We start from the raw sequence: 21,646 nt of genomic DNA on the forward strand, positions 1-21,646 counted from the left end.
ATCTGAGCCTAAAGCTCTATGGTGGCGCTAGATAAATAAAGATATACATAAATACAGAACGGGGTTTGAGTCCGGATCACAGCACCAAAATGTGATATAATATAACTGGTTTGAGTGCGGATCACAGCACCAAAATGTGATATAATATAACTGGTTTGAGTCCGGATCACAGCACCAAAATGGGATATAATATAACTGGTTTGAGTCCGGATCACACCACCAAAATGGGATATAATATAACTGGTTTGAGTCCGGATCACAGCACCAAAATGTGATATATAACTTGTTTGAGTCCGGGACACCGCACCAAGACGTGATATAATATAACTGGTTTGAGTCCGGATCACGGCACCAAAACGTGATATAATATAACTGGTTTGAGTCCGGATCACAGCACCAAAACGTGATATAATATAACTGGGTTGAGTCCGGATCACAGCACCAAAACGTGATATAATATAACTGGTTTGAGTGCGGATCACAGCACCAAAACGTGATATAATATAACTGGTTTGAGTCCGGATCACAGCACCAAAACGTGATATAATATAACTGGTTTGAGTCCGGATCACAGCACCAAAATGTGATATAATATAACTGGTTTGAGTCCGGATCACAGCACCAAAATGTGATATAATATAACTGGGTTGAGTCCGGATCACAGCACCAAAATGTGATATAATATAACTGGTTTGAGTGCGGTTCACAGCACCAAAATGTGATATAATATAACGGGTTTGAGTCCGGATCACAGCACCAAAATGTGATATAATATAACGGGTTTGAGTCCAGATTACAGCACCAAAACGTGATATAATATAACTGGTTTGAGTCCGGATCACAGCACCAAAATGTGATATAATATAACTGGTTTGAGTCCGGATCACGGCACCCAAATGTCATATAATATAACTGGTTTGAGTCCAGATTACAGCACCAAAACGGGATATAATATAACTGGTTTGAGTCCGGATCACGGCACGAAAACGTGATATAATATAACTGGTTTGAGTCCGGATCACAGCACCAAAATGGGATATAATATAACTGGTTTGAGTCCGGATCACACCACCAAAATGGGATATAATATAACTGGTTTGAGTCCGGATCACAGCACCAAAATGTGATATATAACTTGTTTGAGTCCGGGACACCGCACCAAGACGTGATATAATATAACTGGTTTGAGTCCGGATCACGGCACCAAAACGTGATATAATATAACTGGTTTGAGTCCGGATCACAGCACCAAAACGTGATATAATATAACTGGGTTGAGTCCGGATCACAGCACCAAAACGTGATATAATATAACTGGTTTGAGTGCGGATCACAGCACCAAAACGTGATATAATATAACTGGTTTGAGTCCGGATCACAGCACCAAAACGTGATATAATATAACTGGTTTGAGTCCGGATCACAGCACCAAAATGTGATATAATATAACTGGTTTGAGTCCGGATCACAGCACCAAAATGTGATATAATATAACTGGGTTGAGTCCGGATCACAGCACCAAAATGTGATATAATATAACTGGTTTGAGTGCGGTTCACAGCACCAAAATGTGATATAATATAACGGGTTTGAGTCCGGATCACAGCACCAAAATGTGATATAATATAACGGGTTTGAGTCCAGATTACAGCACCAAAACGTGATATAATATAACTGGTTTGAGTCCGGATCACAGCACCAAAATGTGATATAATATAACTGGTTTGAGTCCGGATCACGGCACCCAAATGTCATATAATATAACTGGTTTGAGTCCAGATTACAGCACCAAAACGGGATATAATATAACTGGTTTGAGTCCGGATCACGGCACGAAAACGTGATATAATATAACTGGTTTGAGTCTGGATCACAGCACCCAAATGTGACATGATGTAACTGGTTTGAGACCAGATCACGGCACCAAGACGTGATCTAATACAACTGGTTGCCTCTTGGCACAGGACTCCTTTTCCTAATGTCCACATTTCCGTCTGAAGCGCGTGTTCCTAGGATGCCACGCGTGTTCCTGGTGTGTTAGCGCCGCGCACATGGATGCCGCTCTACAACCAAAGACACGCATCCATACACCCCAGCCTCTAACCCCTACTGACCCGGGTGTCTTCCTGCGTTGGATACAGGGAGACACCGGCAGAGGACGCCGGGGGACGTGTCCGAAACCCCCCCACCACCCCTCCCCCCCCATCATGGCGTGTCACCGTTGGCCGGCTCCCGACCACGACCCGGACGGCGAATCGGCGGCGGAACTGGCCTGCCAGGCTCAAGACTACGTCTCCCGGCTCGTCCGGTGCCAGGCCCTGGCGACGAGATCCCAGCGCCGGCCGGAAGCCCCGGCGCGGGCGCCGACCGAGGGCGGCGGGCGGCACCTGAAGATGCCGGGATCGGGAGGGGACGAGGCGGGGTGCCCGCTGCTGCTGCTGCCGCCGGAGTTGATCCTGCAGATCCTGTCTCACCTGGACCCGCGGCTGATAGTCCGGGTGCTGCCGCTGGTGTGCCGGGCGCTCCGGGACATCGTGACGGAGAAGGTCACCTGGAGGATCCGGGTGCAGAAGAGGGTCAACGCCGGCTTCCCCGTGGTGGAGGGTGAGTAGAGGGGCCTGGGGGGGGAGGGAGGGGGCTGGTGCCCGGCATCTCCTGATATACAGGCGTCAGGGGCACGTACCGCTCGCCCCACTCCTAATACACAGGCGTCGGGCACGTACCGCTCGCCCCACTCCTAATACACAGGCGTCAGGGGCACGTACCGCTCGCCCCACTCCTAATACACAGGCGTCAGGGGCACGTACCGCTCGCCCCACTCCTAATACACAGGCGTCAGGGGCACGTACCGCTCGCCCCACTCCTAATACACAGGCGTCGGGAGCACGTACCGCTCGCCCCACTCCTAATACACAGGCGTCAGGGGCACGTACCGCTCGCCCCCTCCTAATACACAGGCGTCAGGGGCACGTACCGCTCGCCCCACTCCTAATACACAGGCATCGGGAGCACGTACCGCTCGCCCCACTCCTAATACACAGGCGTCAGGGGCACGTACCGCTCGCCCCACTCCTAATACACAGGCATCGGGAGCACGTACCGCTCGCCCCACTCCTAATACACAGGCGTCAGGGGCACGTACCGCTCGCCCCACTCCTAATACACAGGCATCGGGGGCACGTACCGCTCGCCCCACTCCTAATACACAGGCGTCAGGGGCACGTACCGCTCGCCCCACTCCTAATACACAGGCGTCAGGGGCACGTACCGCTCGCCCCCTCCTAATACACAGGCGTCAGGGGCACGTACCGCTCGCCCCACTCCTAATACACAGGCATCGGGGGCACGTACCGCTCGCCCCACTCCTAATACACAGGCGTCAGGGGCACGTACCGCTCGCCCCACTCCTAATACACAGGCATCGGGGGCACGTACCGCTCGCCCCACTCCTAATACACAGGCGTCAGGGGCACGTACCGCTCGCCCCACTCCTGATACACAGGCATCGGGGGCACGTACCGCTCGCCCCACTCCTAATACACAGGCATCGGGAGCACGTACCGCTCGCCCCACTCCTAATACACAGGCATCGGGGGCACGTACCGCTCGCCCCACTCCTAATACACAGGCGTCAGGGGCACGTACCGCTCGCCCCACTCCTAATAAACAGGCGCAGGGGCACGTACCGCTCGCCCCACTCCTAATACACAGGCATCAGGGGCACGTACCGCTCGCCCCACTCCTAATACACAGGCATCGGGGGCACGTACCGCTCGCCCCACTCCTAATACACAGGCATCGGGGGCACGTACCGCTCGCCCCACTCCTAATACACAGGCGTCAGGGGCACGTACCGCTCGCCCCACTCCTAATAAACAGGCGCAGGGGCACGTACCGCTCGCCCCACTCCTAATTCACAGGCATCAGGGGCACGTACCGCTCGCCCCACTCCTAATACACAGGCATCGGGGGCACGTACCGCTCGCCCCACTCCTAATACACAGGCGTCAGGGGCACGTACCGCTCGCCCCACTCCTAATACACAGGCATCGGGGGCACGTACCGCTCGCCCCACTCCTAATACACAGGCGTCAGGGGCACGTACCGCTCGCCCCACTCCTAATACACAGGCGTCAGGGGCACGTACCGCTCGCCCCACTCCTAATACACAGGCATCGGGGGCACGTACCGCTCGCCCCACTCCTAATACACAGGCGTCAGGGGCACGTACCGCTCGCCCCACTCCTAATACACAGGCGTCAGGGGCACGTACCGCTCGCCCCACTCCTAATACACAGGCGTCAGGGGCACGTACCGCTCGCCCCACTCCTAATACACAGGCGTCGGGAGCACGTACCGCTCGCCCCACTCCTAATACACAGGCGTCAGGGGCACGTACCGCTCGCCCCCTCCTAATACACAGGCGTCAGGGGCACGTACCGCTCGCCCCACTCCTAATACACAGGCATCGGGAGCACGTACCGCTCGCCCCACTCCTAATACACAGGCGTCAGGGGCACGTACCGCTCGCCCCACTCCTAATACACAGGCATCGGGAGCACGTACCGCTCGCCCCACTCCTAATACACAGGCGTCAGGGGCACGTACCGCTCGCCCCACTCCTAATACACAGGCATCGGGGGCACGTACCGCTCGCCCCACTCCTAATACACAGGCGTCAGGGGCACGTACCGCTCGCCCCACTCCTAATACACAGGCGTCAGGGGCACGTACCGCTCGCCCCCTCCTAATACACAGGCGTCAGGGGCACGTACCGCTCGCCCCACTCCTAATACACAGGCATCGGGGGCACGTACCGCTCGCCCCACTCCTAATACACAGGCGTCAGGGGCACGTACCGCTCGCCCCACTCCTAATACACAGGCATCGGGGGCACGTACCGCTCGCCCCACTCCTAATACACAGGCGTCAGGGGCACGTACCGCTCGCCCCACTCCTGATACACAGGCATCGGGGGCACGTACCGCTCGCCCCACTCCTAATACACAGGCATCGGGAGCACGTACCGCTCGCCCCACTCCTAATACACAGGCATCGGGGGCACGTACCGCTCGCCCCACTCCTAATACACAGGCGTCAGGGGCACGTACCGCTCGCCCCACTCCTAATAAACAGGCGCAGGGGCACGTACCGCTCGCCCCACTCCTAATACACAGGCATCAGGGGCACGTACCGCTCGCCCCACTCCTAATACACAGGCATCGGGGGCACGTACCGCTCGCCCCACTCCTAATACACAGGCATCGGGGGCACGTACCGCTCGCCCCACTCCTAATACACAGGCGTCAGGGGCACGTACCGCTCGCCCCACTCCTAATAAACAGGCGCAGGGGCACGTACCGCTCGCCCCACTCCTAATTCACAGGCATCAGGGGCACGTACCGCTCGCCCCACTCCTAATACACAGGCATCGGGGGCACGTACCGCTCGCCCCACTCCTAATACACAGGCGTCAGGGGCACGTACCGCTCGCCCCACTCCTAATACACAGGCATCGGGGGCACGTACCGCTCGCCCCACTCCTAATACACAGGCGTCAGGGGCACGTACCGCTCGCCCCACTCCTAATACACAGGCGTCAGGGGCACGTACCGCTCGCCCCACTCCTAATACACAGGCATCGGGGGCACGTACCGCTCGCCCCACTCCTAATACACAGGCGTCAGGGGCACGTACCGCTCGCCCCACTCCTAATACACAGGCATCGGGGGCACGTACCGCTCGCCCCACTCCTAATACACAGGCATCGGGGGCACGTACCGCTCGCCCCACTCCTAATACACAGGCGTCAGGGGCACGTACCGCTCGCCCCACTCCTAATACACAGGCATCGGGGGCACGTACCGCTCGCCCCACTCCTAATACACAGGCGTCAGGGGCACGTACCGCTCGCCCCACTCCTAATACACAGGCGTCAGGGGCACGTACCGCTCGCCCCACTCCTAATACACAGGCATCGGGGGCACGTACCGCTCGCCCCACTCCTAATACACAGGCGTCAGGGGCACGTACCGCTCGCCCCACTCCTAATACACAGGCATCGGGGGCACGTACCGCTCGCCCCACTCCTAATACACAGCCATCAGGGGCACGTACCTTTTACCTCCTCCTTATACACAGGCATCAGGGACATGTACCGCTCGCCCCACTCCTAATACACAGGCATCGGGAGCACGTACCGCTCGCCCCACTCCTAATACACAGGCGTCAGGGGCACGTACCGCTCGCCCCACTCCTAATACACAGGCGTCAGGGGCACGTACCGCTCGCCCCACTCCTAATACACAGGCGTCAGGGGCACGTACCGCTCGCCCCACTCCTAATACACAGGCGTCAGGGGCACGTACCGCTCGCCCCACTCCTAATACACAGGCATCAGGGGCACGTACCGCTCGCCCCACTCCTAATACACAGGCATCAGGGGCACGTACCGCTCGCCCCACTCCTAATACACAGGCGTCAGGGGCACGTACCGCTCGCCCCACTCCTAATACACAGGCGTCAGGGGCACGTACCGCTCGCCCCACTCCTAATACACAGGCGTCGGGCACGTACCGCTCGCCCCACTCCTAATACACAGGCGTCAGGGGCACGTACCGCTCGCCCCCTCCTAATACACAGGCATCAGGGACACGTACTTCTCACCCCCTCCTAATACACAGGCATCAGGGGCACGTACCGCTCGCCCCACTCCTAATACACAGGCATCAGGGGCACGTACCTTTCACCTCCTCCTTATACACAGGCATCAGGGACACGTACTTCTCACCCCCTCCTAATACACAGGCATCAGGGGCACGTACCGCTCGCCCCACTCCTAATACACAGGCATCAGGGGCACGTACCTTTTACCTCCTCCTTATACACAGGCATCAGGGACATGTACCTCTCACCCCCTCCTAATACACAGGCATCAGGGACACGTACCTCTCACCTCCTCCTAATACACAGGCATCAGGGACACGTACTTCTCACCTCCTCCTAATACACAGGCATCAGGGACACGTACCTCTCACCTCCTCCTTATACACAGGCATCAGGGACACGTACCTCTCACCCCCTCCTAATACACAGGCATCAGGGAAACGTACCTCTCTCCCCCTCCTAATACACAGGCATCGGGGACACGTACCTCTCACCTCCTCCTAATACACAGGCATCAGGGACACGTACTTCTCACCTCCTCCTAATACACAGGCATCAGGGACACGTACCTCTCACCCCCTCCTAATACACAGACATCAGGGACACGCACCTCTCACCCCTCCTAATACACAGACATCGGGGACACGTACCTCTCACCCCTCCTAATACACAGACATCAGGGACACGTACCTCTCACCCCCTCCTAATACACAGACATCAGGGACATGTACCTCTCACCCCCTCCTAATACACAGGCATCGGGGACACGTACCTCTCACCCCCCTCCTAATACACAGATATCAGGGATACGTACCTCTCACCCCCTCCTAATACACAGGCATCAGGGACACGTACCTTTCACCTCCTCCTTATACACAGGCATCAGGGACACGTACCTTTCACCTCCTCCTTATACACAGGCATCAGGGACACGTACATCTCACCTCCTCCTTATACACAGGCATCAGGGACACGTACCTCTCACCTCCTCCTTATACACAGGCATCAGGGACACGTACTTCTCACCTCCTCCTTATACACAGGCATCAGGGACACGTACCTCTAACCTCCTCCTTATACACAGGCATCAGGGACACGTACTTCTCACCTCCTCCTTATACACAGGCATCGGGGACACATACCTCTCACCTCCTCCTTATACACAGACATCGGGGACACGTTCCTCTCACCTCCTCCTAATACACAGGCATCAGGGACACGCACCTCTCACCCCCTCCTAATACACAGATATCTGGGACACGTACCTCTCACCCCCTCCTAATACACAGACATCTGGGACACATACCTCTCACCTCCTCCTTATACACAGACATCGGGGACACGTACCTCTCACCTCCTCCTAATACACAGGCATCAGGGACACGCACCTCTCACCCCCTCCTAATACACAGACATCAGGGACACGTACTTCTCACCTCCTCCTTATACACAGGCATCAGGGACACGTACTTCTCACCTCCTCCTAATACACAGACATCAGGGACACGTACCTCTCACCCCCTAATACACAGATATCAGGGACACGTACCTCTCACCCCCTAATACACAGATATCAGGGACACGTACCTCTCACCCCCTAATACACAGATATCAGGGACACATACCTCTCACCCTGTCCTAATACACAGATATCAGGGACACGTACCTCTCACCCTGTCCTAATACACAGATATCAGGGACACATACCTCTCACCCTGTCCTAATACACAGATATCAGGGACACGTACCTCTCACCCCCTAATACACAGACATCAGGGACACGTACCTCGCACCCCCTAATACACAGATATCAGGGACACGTACCTCTCACCCCCTAATACACAGGCATCAGGGACACGTACCTCTCACCCCCTAATACACAGATATCAGGGACACATACCTCTCACCCTGTCCTAATACACAGATATCAGGGACACGTACCTCTCACCCTGTCCTAATACACAGATATCAGGGACACGTACCTCGCACCCCCTAATACACAGACATCAGGGACACGTACCTCTCACCCCCTAATACACAGGCATCAGGGACACGTACCTCTCACCCCCTAATACACAGGCATCAGGGACACGTACCTCTCACCCCCTCCTAATACACAGACATCAGGGACACGTACCTCTCACCCCCTAATACACAGATATCAGGGACACGTACCTCTCACCCCCTAATACACAGATATCAGGGACACGTACCTCTCACCCCCTAATACACAGGCATCAGGGACACGTACCTCTCACCCTTTTACAGAGGAGGATTTTGATTGGCTGGCCGCCTGCATTGACGTGGAGGAGCAGCTCTCTCATTGGTCGGACAGCGGGAAGAGGATGGAGCATTTCTCACTGGCTGACGGACACTTCGCCTCTGTGGATGCTGTTTTACTGCTGCAGGTGAGACGTGGCTCTCGGTGGCACGGGCAGGCGTGTGGCAACGTGGCACTACCGTGGCACGGCAGTCATGTGACTCCTCTCGTCCCCTCAGGGCGGGTCCCTGTGTGTGTCCGGTTCCCGGGACCGGAACGTCAGCCTCTGGGACCTGAGGGAACTGGGTCAGAACCAGGAGGGAGTCACAGTCAGGGCTCTGGGGACCGAGAAGACCGGGACACATAAGGTACAGCGCGGGCAGCGGCAGTGCCAGCCTCCCCCTCACACACACTACTACACCATGCCATGTATACACAGCACAGGTACAGCGCGGGCAGCGGCAGTGCCAGCCTCCCCCTCACACACACTACTACACCATGCCATGTATACACAGCACAGGTACAGCGCGGGCAGCGGCAGTGCCAGCCTCCCCCTCACACACACTACTACACCATGCCATGTATACACAGCACAGGTACAGCGCGGGCAGCGGCAGTGCCAGCCTCCCACACACACACACTACTACACCATGCCATGTATACACAGCACAGGTACAGCGCGGGCAGCGGCAGTGCCAGCCTCCCCCTCACACACACACTACTACACCATGCCATGTATACACAGCACAGGCAGCGGCAGTGCCAGCCTCCCCCTCACACACACTACTACACCATGCCATGTATACACAGCACAGGTACAGCGCGGGCAGCGGCAGTGCCAGCCTCCCCCTCACACACACTACTACACCATGCCATGTATACACAGCACAGGTACAGCGCGGGCAGCGGCAGTGCCAGACTCCCCCTCACACACACTACTACACCATGCCATGTATACACAGCACAGGTACAGCGCGGGCAGCGGCAGTGCCAGCCTCCCCCTCACACACACTACTACACCATGCCATGTATACACAGCACAGGTACAGCGCGGGCAGCGGCAGTGCCAGCCTCCCCCCTCACACACCCTACTACACCATGCCATGTATACACAGCACAGGTACAGCGCGGGCAGCGGCAGTGCCAGCCTCCCCCCCTCACACACTACTGCACCATGCCATGTATACACAGCACAGGTACAGCGCGGGCAGCGGTAGTGCCAGCCTCCCCCTCACACACACTACTACACCATGCCATGTATACACAGCACAGGCAGCGGCAGTGCCAGCCTCCCCCTCACACACACTACTACACCATGCCATGTATACACAGCACAGGTACAGCGCGGGCAGCAGCAGTGCCAGCCTCCCCCACACACACACTACTACACCATGCCATGTATACACAGCACAGGTACAGCGCGGGCAGTGGCAGTGCCAGCCTCCCCCTCACACACTACTACACCATGCCATGTATACACAGCACAGGTACAGCGCAGGCAGCGGCAGTGCCAGCCTCCCCCTCACACACACTACTACACCATGCCATGTATACACAGCGCAGGTACAGCGCGGGCAGCAGCAGTGCCAGCCTCCCCCTCACACACTACTACACCATGCCATGTATACACAGCACAGGTACAGCGCGGGCAGCGGCAGTGCCAGCCTCCCCCCCACACACTACTACACCATGCCATGTATACACAGCACAGGTACAGCGCGGGCAGCAGCAGTGCCAGCCTCCCCCTCACACACACTACTACACCCTGCCATATATACACAGCACAGGTACAGCGCGGGCAGCGGCAGTGCCAGCCTCCCCCTCACACACATACACTACTACACCATGTCATGTATACACAGCACAGGTACAGCGCGGGCAGCGGCAGTGCCAGCCTCCCCCTCACACACACACTACTACACCATGCCATGTATACACAGCATAGGTACAGCGCGGGCAGCGGCAGTGCCAGCCTCCCCCTCACACACACTACTACACCATGCCATGTATACACAGCACAGGTACAGCGCGGGCAGCGGCAGTGCCAGCCTCCCCCTCACACACACTACTACACCATGCCATGTATACACAGCACAGGTACAGCGCGGGCAGCGGCAGTGCCAGCCTCCCCCTCACACACACTACTACACCATGCCATGTATACACAGCACAGGTACAGCGCGGGCAGCGGCAGTGCCAGCCTCCCCTCACACACACACTACTACACCATGCCATGTATACACAGCACAGGTACAGCGCGGGCAGCGGCAGTGCCAGCCTCCCCCACACACACACTACTACACCATGCCATGTATATACAGCACAGGTACAGCGCGGGCAGCGGCAGTGCCAGCCTCCCCCTCACACACTACTACACCATGCCATGTATACACAGCACAGGTACAGCGCGGGCAGCGGCAGTGCCAGCCCCCCCTCACACACACTACTACACCATGCCATGTATACACAGCACAGGTACAGCGCGGGCAGCGGCAGTGCCAGCCCCCCCTCACACACACACTACACCATGCCATGTATACACAGCACAGGTACAGCGCGGGCAGCGGCAGTGCCAGCCTCCCCCTCACACACTACTACACCATGCCATGTATACACAGCACAGGTACAGCGCGGGCAGCGGCAGTGCCAGCCTCCCCCCCCTCACACACTACTACACCATGCCATGTATACACAGCACGGGCAGCGGCAGTGCCAGCCTCCCCCTCACACACTACTACACCATCACATGTATACACAGCACAGGTACAGCGCGGGCAGCGGCAGTGCCAGCCTCACACACACTACTACACCATGCCATGTATACACAGCACAGGTACAGCGCGGGCAGCGGCAGTGCCAGCCTCCCCCTCACACACTACTACACCATGCCATGTATACACAGCACAGGTACAGCGCGGGCAGCGGCAGTGCCAGCCTCCCCTCACACACACTACTACACCATGCCATGTATACACAGCACAGGTACAGCGCGGGCAGCGGCAGTGCCAGCCTCACACACACTACTACACCATGCCATGTATACACAGCGCAGGTACAGCGCGGGCAGCAGCAGTGCCAGCCTCCCCCTCACACAGCGCGGGCAGCGGCAGTGCCAGCCTCCCCCTCACACAGCGCGGGCAGCGGCAGTGCCAGCCTCCCCCTCACACAGCGCGGGCAGCGGCAGTGCCAGCCTCCCCCTCACACAGCGCGGGCAGCGGCAGTGCCAGCCTCCCCCTCACACAGCGCGGGCAGCGGCAGTGCCAGCCTCCCCCTCACACAGCGCGGGCAGCGGCAGTGCCAGCCTCCCCCTCACACAGCGCGGGCAGCGGCAGTGCCAGCCTCCCCCTCACACAGCGCGGGCAGCGGCAGTGCCAGCCTCCCCCTCACACAGCGCGGGCAGTGCCAGCCTCCCCCTCACACAGCGCGGGCAGTGCCAGGCTCCCCCTCACACAGCGCGGGCAGCGGCAGTGCCAGCCTCCCCCTCACACAGCGCGGGCAGTGCCAGCCTCCCTCTCCTCCTCTCTCAGGGCTGGGCCTGGTCTCTGGCTGCCTGTGGGAACCTCCTCTGCTCGGGATCCTGGGACAGCACCGTGAAGATCTGGGATATTGAGGCAGAAGGGCAGCAGGTGGCAGAGATCCGGTACTTCTGCAGAGCGTCGCTCCCTTACCCCCTCTCCCTGCCAGAGACCTGCAGAGCGTCGCTCCCTTACCCTCTCCCTGCCAGAGACCTGCAGAGCGTCGCCTCCTTACCCCCTCTCCCTGCCAGAGACCTGCAGAGCGTCGCTCCCTTACCCTCTCTCCCTGCCAGAGACCTGCAGAGCGTCGCCTCCTTACCCCCTCTCCCTGCCAGAGACCTGCAGAGCATCGCTCCCTTACCCCCTCTCCCTGCCAGAGACCTGCAGAGCGTCGCTCCCTTACCCTCTCCCTGCCAGAGACCTGCAGAGCGTCGCTCCCTTACCCTCTCCCTGCCAGAGACCTGCAGAGCGTCGCTCCCTTACCCCCTCTCCCTGCCAGAGACCTGCAGAGCGTCGCTCCCTTACCCCCTCTCCCTGCAAGATACCCGCAGAGCGTCGCTCCCTTATCCCTCCTCCCTGCCAGAGACCTGCAGAGCGTCGCTCCCTTATCCCTCCTCCCTGCCAGAGACCTGCAGAGCGTCGCTCCCTTATCCCTCCTCCCTGCCAGAGACCTGCAGAGCGTCGCTCCCTTACCCCCTCTCCCTGCCAGAGACCTGCAGAGCGTCGCTCCCTTATCCCTCCTCCCTGCCAGAGACCTGCAGAGCGTCGCTCCCTTACCCCCTGTCCCTGCCAGAGACCTGCAGAGCGTCGCTCCCTTATCCCTCCTCCCTGCCAGAGACCTGCAGAGCGTCGCTCCCTTACCCCCTCTCCCTGCCAGAGACCCTGCAGAGCGTCGCTCCCTTACCCTCTCCCTGCCAGAGACCTGCAGAGCGTCGCTCCCTTACCCTCTCTCCCTGCCAGAGACCTGCAGAGCGTCGCCTCCTTACCCCCTCTCCCTGCCAGAGACCTGCAGAGCATCGCTCCCTTACCCCCTCTCCCTGCCAGAGACCTGCAGAGCGTCGCTCCCTTACCCTCTCCCTGCCAGAGACCTGCAGAGCGTCGCTCCCTTACCCTCTCCCTGCCAGAGACCTGCAGAGCGTCGCTCCCTTACCCCCTCTCCCTGCCAGAGACCTGCAGAGCGTCGCTCCCTTACCCCCTCTCCCTGCAAGAGACCCGCAGAGCGTCGCTCCCTTATCCCTCCTCCCTGCCAGAGACCTGCAGAGCGTCGCTCCCTTATCCCTCCTCCCTGCCAGAGACCTGCAGAGCGTCGCTCCCTTATCCCTCCTCCCTGCCAGAGACCTGCAGAGCGTCGCTCCCTTACCCCCTCTCCCTGCCAGAGACCTGCAGAGCGTCGCTCCCTTATCCCTCCTCCCTGCCAGAGACCTGCAGAGCGTCGCTCCCTTACCCCTCTCCCTGCCAGAGACCTGCAGAGCGTCACTCCCTTACCCGCTCTCCCTGCAAGAGACCCGCAGAGCGTCCCTCCCTTACCCCCTCTCCCTGCCAGAGACCTGCAGAGCGTCGCTCCCTTATCCCTCCTCCCTGCCAGAGACCTGCAGAGCGTCGCTCCCTTACCCCCTCTCCCTGCCAGAGACCTGCAGAGCGTCGCTCCCTTACCCCCTCTCTCTGCCAGAGATCTGCAGAGCATCGCTCCCTTACCCCCTCTCCCTGCCAGAGACCTGCAGAGCGTCGCTCCCTTATCCCTCCTCCCTGCCAGAGACCTGCAGAGCGTCGCTCCCTTACCCCCTCTCCCAGCCAGAGACCCGCAGAGCATCGCTCCCTTACCCCTCTCCCTGGCAGAGACCTGCAGAGCGTCGCTCCCTTACCCCCTCTCCCTGCCAGAGACCTGCAGAGCGTCGCTCCCTTACCCCCTCTCCCTGCCAGAGACCTGCAGAATGTCGCTCCCTTATCCCTCCTCCCTGCCAGAGACCTGCAGAGCGGCTCCCTTACCCCCTCTCCCTGCCAGAGACACGCAGAGCATCGCTCCCTTACCCCTCTCCCTGCCAGAGACCTGCAGAGCATCGCTCCCTTACCCTCTCTCTCTGCCAGAGACCTGCAGAGCGCCGCTCCCTTACCCTCTCTCCCTGCCAGAGACCTGCAGAGCGTCGCTCCCTTATCCCCTCTCCCTGCCAGAGACCTGCAGAGCGTCGCTCCCTTACCCCCTCTCCCTGCCAGAGACCTGCAGAGTGTCGCTCCCTTACCCCCTCTCCCTGCCAGAGACCTGCAGAGCGTCGCTCCCTTACCCCCTCTCCCTGCCAGAGACCTGCAGAGCGTCGCTCCCTTACCCCCTCTCCCTGCCAGAGACCTGCAGAGCGTCGCTCCCTTACCCCCTCTCCCTGCAAGAGACCCGCAGAGCGTCGCTCCCTTATCCCTCCTCCCTGCCAGAGACCTGCAGAGCGTCGCTCCCTTACCCCCTCTCCCTGCCAGAGACCTGCAGAGCGTCGCTCCCTTACCCCCTCTCCCTGCAAGAGACCCGCAGAGCGTCGCTCCCTTATCCCTCCTCCCTGCCAGAGACCTGCAGAGCGTCGCTCCCTTATCCCTACTCCCTGCCAGAGTTCTGCAGAGCGTCGCTCCCTTACCCCCTCTCCCTGCCAGAGACCTGCAGAGCGTCGCTCCCTTACCCCCTCTCCCTGCCAGAGACCTGCAGAGCGTCGCTCCCTTACCTTTCTCCCTGCCAGAGACCTGCAGAGCGTCACTCCCTTACCCGCTCTCCCTGCAAGAGACCCGCAGAGCGTCCCTCCCTTACCCCCTCTCCCTGCCAGAGACCTGCAGAGCGTCGCTCCCTTATCCCTCCTCCCTGCCAGAGACCTGCAGAGCGTCGCTCCCTTACCCCTTCTCCCTGCCAGAGACCTGCAGAGCGTCGCTCCCTTACCCCCTCTCTCTGCCAGAGATCTGCAGAGCATCGCTCCCTTACCCCCTCTCCCTGCCAGAGACCTGCAGAGCGTCGCTCCCTTATCCCTCCTCCCTGCCAGAGACCTGCAGAGCGTCGCTCCCTTACCCCCTCTCCCAGCCAGAGACCCGCAGAGCATCGCTCCCTTACCCCTCTCCCTGGCAGAGACCTGCAGAGCGTCGCACCCTTACCCCCTCTCCCAGCCAGAGACCTGCAGAGCGTCGCTCCCTTACCCCCTCTCCCTGCCAGAGACCTGCAGAGTGTCGCTCCCTTATCCCTCCTCCCTGCCAGAGACCTGCAGAGCGGCTCCCTTACCCCCTCTCCCTGCCAGAGACCCGCAGAGCATCGCTCCCTTACCCCTCTCCCTGCCAGAGACCTGCAGAGCATCGCTCCCTTACCCTCTCTCTCTGCCAGAGACCTGCAGAGCGCCGCTCCCTTACCCCCTCTCCCTGCCAGAGACCTGCAGAGCGTCGCTCCCTTACCCCCTCTCCCTGCCAGAGACCTGCAGAGCGTCGCTCCCTTATCCCCTCTCCCTGCCAGAGACCTGCAGAGCGTCGCTCCCTTACCCCCTCTCCCTGCCAGAGACCTGCAGAGCGTCGCTCCCTTACCCCCTCTCCCTGCCAGAGACCCGCAGAGCATCGCTCCCTTACCCCCTCTCCCTGCCAGAGACCCGCAGAGCATCGCTCCCTTACCCCCTCTCCTGTGGAGCTCTGTCCTACCCTCACAGTGACTCCCCCCGCCCCCTCCCCCGCCTCTCTCTGTATACAGGGGACGGGCGGCTGTCCTGTGTCTGGCGTTCCTACCGGACATTCTGGTGGCCGGGTCATACGACAAGAGAGTGAGTGTGTACGACCCCAGAGGTGAGGCGCCCTGTACCCTGCCCCGCAGAGCTGACACTCTAATACACAGGGAGAGGAGGGAATCCTGCCCCGCAGAGCTTACACTCTAATATACAGGGAGAGGAGGGAATCCTGCCCCGCAGAGCTTACACTCTAATATACAGGGAGAGGAGGGAACTCGGCCCCGCAGAGCTTACGCTCTAATATACAGGGGGACACAGATACAATACAGGGAGAGGAGGGACCATTGGGAGAAGGGAATCCTGCCCCGCAGAGCTGACACTCTAATATACAGAGGGGCACAGGCACAATACAGGGAGAGGAGGGACCATTGGGAGAAGGGCATCCTGCCCCGCAGAGCTTACACTCTAATATACAGAGGGACACAGATACAATACAGGGAGAGGAGGGACCATTGGGAGAAGGGAATCCTGCCCCGCAGAGCTTACACTCTAATATACAGAGGGACACATACAATACAGGGAGAGGAGGAACCATTGGGAGAAGGGAATCCTGCCCCGCAGAGCTTACACTCTAATATACAGAGGGACACAGATACAATACAGGGAGAGGAGGGACCATTGGGAGAAGGGGATCCTGCCCCGCAGAGCTTACACTCTAATATACAGAGGGGCACAGATACAATACAGGGGGAGGAGGAGCCATTGGGAGAAGGGCATCCTGCCCCGCAGAGCTTACACTCTAATATACAGAGGGACACAGATACAATACAGGGAGAGGGGGAACCATTGGGAGAAGGGAATCCTGCCCCGCAGAGCTTACACTCTAATATACAGAGGGACACAGATACAATACAGGGAGAGGAGGAACCATTGGGAGAAGGGAATCCTGCCCCGCAGAGCTTACACTCTAATATACAGAGGGACACAGATACAATACAGGGAGAGGAGGAACCATTGGGAGAAGGGAATCCTGCCCCGCAGAGCTTACACTCTAATATACAGAGGGGCACAGGTACAATACAGGGAGAGGGGGAACCATTGGGAGAAGGGAATCCTGCCCCGCAGAGCTTACACTCTAATATACAGAGGGACACAGATACAATACAGGGAGAGGGGGAACCATTGGGAGAAGGGAATCCTGCCCCGCAGAGCTTACACTCTAATATACAGAGGGACACAGATACAATACAGGGAGAGGGGGAACCATTGGGAGAGGGAAATCCTGCCCCGCAGAGCTTACACTCTAATATACAGAGGGGCACAGATACAATACAGGGGGAGGAGGAGCCATTGGGAGAAGGGAATCCTGCCCCGCAGAGCTTACACTCTAATATACAGAGGGACACAGATACAATACAGGGAGAGGAGGGACCATTGGGAGAGGGAAATCCTGCCCCGCAGAGCTTACACTCTAATATACAGAGGGGCACAGATACAATACAGGGGGAGGAGGAGCCATTGGGAGAAGGGAATCCTGCCCCGCAGAGCTTACACTCTAATATACAGAGGGACACAGATACAATACAGGGAGAGGAGGGACCATTGGGAGAAGGGCATCCTGCCCCGCAGAGCTTACACTCTAATATACAGAGGGACACAGATACAATACAGGGAGAGGAGGAACCATTGGGAGAAGGGAATCCTGCCCCGCAGAGCTTACACTCTAATATACAGAGGGACACAGATACAATACAGGGAGAGGAGGGACCATTGGGAGAAGGGAATCCTTCCCCGCAGAGCTTACACTCTAATATACAGAGGGACACAGATACAATACAGGGAGAGGAGGATACATTGGGAGAAGGGAATCCTGCCCCGCAGAGCTTACACTCTAATATACAGAGGGACACAGATACAATACAGGGAGAGGAGGAACCATTGGGAGAAGGAATCCTGCCCCGCAGAGCTTACACTTTAATATACAGAGGGACACAGATATAATACAGGGAGAGGGGGAGTGATGGGGAGGAGGAATCCTGCCCCGCAGAGCTTACACTCTAATATACAGAGGGACACAGATACAATACAGGGAGAGGAGGATACATTGGGAGAAGGGAATCCTTCCCCGCAGAGCTTACACTCTAATATACAGAGGGACACAGATACAATACAGGGAGAGGAGGAACCATTGGGAGAAGGGAATCCTGCCCCGCAGAGCTTACACTCTAATATACAGAGGGGCACAGATACAATACAGGGAGAGGAGGGACCATTGGAGAAGGGAATCCTGCCCCGCAGAGCTTACACTGTAATATACAGAGGCACACAGATACAATACAGGGAGAGGAGGGACCATTGGGAGAAGGAATCCTGCCCCGCAGAGCTTACACTCTAATATACAGAGGGACACAGGCACAATTCAGGGAGTGGAGCAGCAGGGTGCATTGTGGGATACGTCCCCCCTTCTCGTCTCCAGCCTCTAACCCCCTGATAAAGTCCCGTAAGATTCACTCCAGCCCGGTCCTGTCCCTGGTGGCTGACGATCGTCACATCGTGTCCGGCGGGGAGGATCGCACGCTGGTGGTGTTCGACCGCAGAGCTAACGCCGTGCTGCAGAGGATGCAGGTCAGGGCGCGCGGGTGCGAGTGCGCGGCAGTGTGAGTGTCCGTGCGTGTGCGCGCGTGCGTCAGTGTGTCTGCGTCAGGGTGCGTGTGTGCGTGCGTCAGTGTGAGTGTCTGCGTGTGCGCGCGTGCGTCAGTGTGAGTGTCTGCGTCAGTGTGAGTGTCTGCGTCAGTGTGAGTGTCTGCGTCAGTGTGAGTGTCTGCGTCAGTGTGCGCGTGCGTCAGTGTGAGTGTCTGCGTCAGTGTGAGTGTCTACGTCAGTTTGAGTGTCTGCGTCAGTGTGAGTGTCTGCGTCAGTGTGCGTGCGTGCGTCAGTGTGAGTGTCTGCATCAGTGTGCGTGCGTCAGTGTGAGTGTCTGCGTCAGTGTGAGTGTCTGCGTCAGTATGCGTGCGTCAGTGTGAGTGTCTGCGTCAGTGTGAGTGTCTGCGACAGTGTGAGTGTCTGCGTCAGTGTGAGTGTCTGCGTCAGTGTGCGTGCGTGCGTCAGTGTGAGTGTCTGCGTCAGTGTGCGTGCGTCAGTGTGAGTGTCTGCGTCAGAGTGCGTGCGTCAGTGTGAGTGTCTGCGTCAGTGTGAGTGTCTGCGTCAGTGTGCGTCCGTCAGTGTGAGTGTCTGCGTCAGCGTGCGTGCGTCAGTGTGAGTGTCTGTGTCAGTGTGCGCGTGCGTGCGTCAGTGTGAGTGTCTGCGTCAGTGTGAGTGTCTGCATCAGTGTGCGTGCGGGCGTCAGTGTGAGTGTCTGCGTCAGTGTGCGTGCATCAGTGTGAGTGTCTGCATCAGCGCGCGTGCGTCAGTGTGCGTGCATCAGTGTGAGTGTCTGCGTCAGTGTGCGTGCGTGCGTCAGTTTGAGTGTCTGCGTCAGTGTGCGCGTGCGTGCGTCAGTGTGAGTGTCTGCATCTGCGTGCACGATAGTGTGCGTGTATATGATTGTGTTCTCCCCTTCTCTCTTTTTCCCCTATCGCTCTCCCCCCTCTTCCTGCCCCCTCCTCTCTCTCCTCACTTCCTCTCCCCCTCTCTCTCAACCCCCCTCTCTCTCACCCCTCCTCTCTTCCTCTCCCCCTCTTTCTCTCTCCTCTCTTCCTCCCCCTCTCTCCTCTCTTCATCTCCCTCTTTCTACCCCCTTTCTCCCCCCTCTCTCTCTCCTTTTTTCCTCTCTCTCACCTCTCTCCCTCTTCCTTTCTTCGCTCTCCATCTTCCTCACCTCTCTCTCTGTCTTCCTCGCCTCTCTCTTCCTCTCCTCTCTGTTTCTCTCTCTCCCTCTTCCTCACCCCTCCTCTCTTCCTCTCCCCCTCTCTCTCACCCCCCCTCTCTCTCACCCCTCCTCTCTTCCTCTCCCCCTCTTTCTCTCCCCCTCTTTCTCTCTCCTCTCTTCCTCCCCCTCTCTCCTCTCTTCATCTCCCTCTTTCTACCCTCTTTCTCCCCCCTCTCTCTCTCCTTTTTTCCTCTCTCTTACCTCTCTCCCTCTTCCTTTCTTCGCTCTCCATCTTCCTCGCCTCTCTCTCCCTCTTCTTTACCTCTCTCTTCCTCTCATCTCTGTTTCTCTCTCTCTCTCTCTCTCTCCCTCTTCCTCACCTCTCCCCCCCTCTTCCTCACCCCTCTCTCCCTCTTCCTCACCCCTCTCTCCCTCTGTTTCTCTCTCTCTCTTTCTCCCTCTTTCTCACCTCTCTCTCCTTCCTCACCTTTCTCTCTGTTTCTCTCTCTCTCTGTTTCTCTCTCTCTCTCTCTCTCTCTCCATCTTTCTCCCCTCTCTCCCCCTCTTTCTCCCCTCTCTCCCCCTCTTCCTCCCCTCTCTCCCCCTCTTCCTCCCCTCTCTCACTCCCCCCCCCCCTCGCTCACACCCCCCCTTTCTCACCCTCCCTTCTCTCTCCCCCCTCACAGTTGGATAATTACATGTTCTGTATGTCATATGAAGCGCCACAGCTGTGGGCAGGAGACAACAAGGGCCTGATCCACGTGTACCGGAGCCACGGAGGGACTTTCCAGCACCAGCGAGTATGGATACATATATACATATCCACTCACACACCACACAAACACACACACCAACACACAACACACACCACACACACTAAACTCATGACCCCCCCAGACCCGACGTTTCGGTCCCCAGAGGGACCTTCATCGGAGACCGTGCCACTTTCCCGGAAGGAGACAGACACGCGCAGGCCTTGACGCAAGTTCAAATGGCGCCGGCGACCTCACCGAAGAATGAAAGGTCCCGCGGCCGAATAACGTCAATCCTACGACCCAATGAGGGATGCCGCTCCCCCGAAAAAAAGACTTCCAAACCAGGGGCGCTATATTTGGCTGCCACAAAGCTGCGAAACGCGTCAGGTCACCCGCATTTTTTCCCCTGGTGGGGCGAAGTTCCGAAACGGCGCCAGAAGCCCGTCTGCACCAACACCTCCTTTCCACCCCCCCCCCCAACGGTGGCGCAGACCTTGGCGGGTGGTTAAGGGGTTGACGTCGCTTTCGGCGCCCGTCTCGGAGCACCCGAAGCATCGAGGGACGTTGACGCATCCAGCCGCCGTCGAAGCCATCCACGAGCCTCCCGAAATCGGTTACTCCCTTCCCCATGCCCGTTACACACCGACGTCTGTGTGTCATTCGTCTCTTTATTGGTCGAGTAAAGTGTGATGCCGCATTGTCTATCATTGTCTATCGTTGTGAGACTGTGATAAGGGAGTGATCGCCAACCTATGAAATCCATCCTAACATCCCAGAAGCACACCTCTTACACATCCATGGCCTGGATTACCTGCTACACTTGGGAGTGTGTCGGCCATCTTTCTGTAGCCTGGTTCCTTGGGAGTGTGTCCGCCATCTTTCTTTAGCCTGGTCCCTTGGGAGTGTGTCGGCCATCTTTCTTTAGCCTGGTTCCTTGGGAGTGTGTCCGCCATCTTTCTTTAGCCTGGTCCCTT

The 21,646-nt window shown here is 58.4% G+C and overlaps 1 protein-coding gene across 3 annotated transcripts in view; it reads left to right on the plus strand.

Moving 5' to 3' along the window:
- FBXW9 (F-box and WD repeat domain containing 9) overlaps positions 1–21,646 on the plus strand; it is a 34,077-nt gene that overhangs the window by 4,603 nt on the left and 7,828 nt on the right. For 2 of the 3 annotated variants that reach the window (XM_075577588.1, XM_075577590.1), the window contains exons 2-8: positions 2,142–2,604; positions 8,935–9,074; positions 9,166–9,294; positions 12,454–12,566; positions 16,136–16,227; positions 18,586–18,734; positions 20,604–20,717. In XM_075577588.1, coding sequence (XP_075433703.1) covers positions 2,142–2,604; positions 8,935–9,074; positions 9,166–9,294; positions 12,454–12,566; positions 16,136–16,227; positions 18,586–18,734; positions 20,604–20,717 — 1,200 coding nt within the window. Of the gene's footprint in view, positions 1–2,141; positions 2,605–8,934; positions 9,075–9,165; positions 9,295–12,453; positions 12,567–16,135; positions 16,228–18,585; positions 18,735–20,603; positions 20,718–20,835; position 21,646 lie in introns of those variants that run through there. The other variant, XM_075577591.1, reaches the window with a different exon arrangement.

The sequence above is a fragment of the Ascaphus truei genome, chromosome 20, assembly GCF_040206685.1.
Source record: "Ascaphus truei isolate aAscTru1 chromosome 20, aAscTru1.hap1, whole genome shotgun sequence".
NCBI lineage: Eukaryota > Metazoa > Chordata > Amphibia > Anura > Ascaphidae > Ascaphus > Ascaphus truei.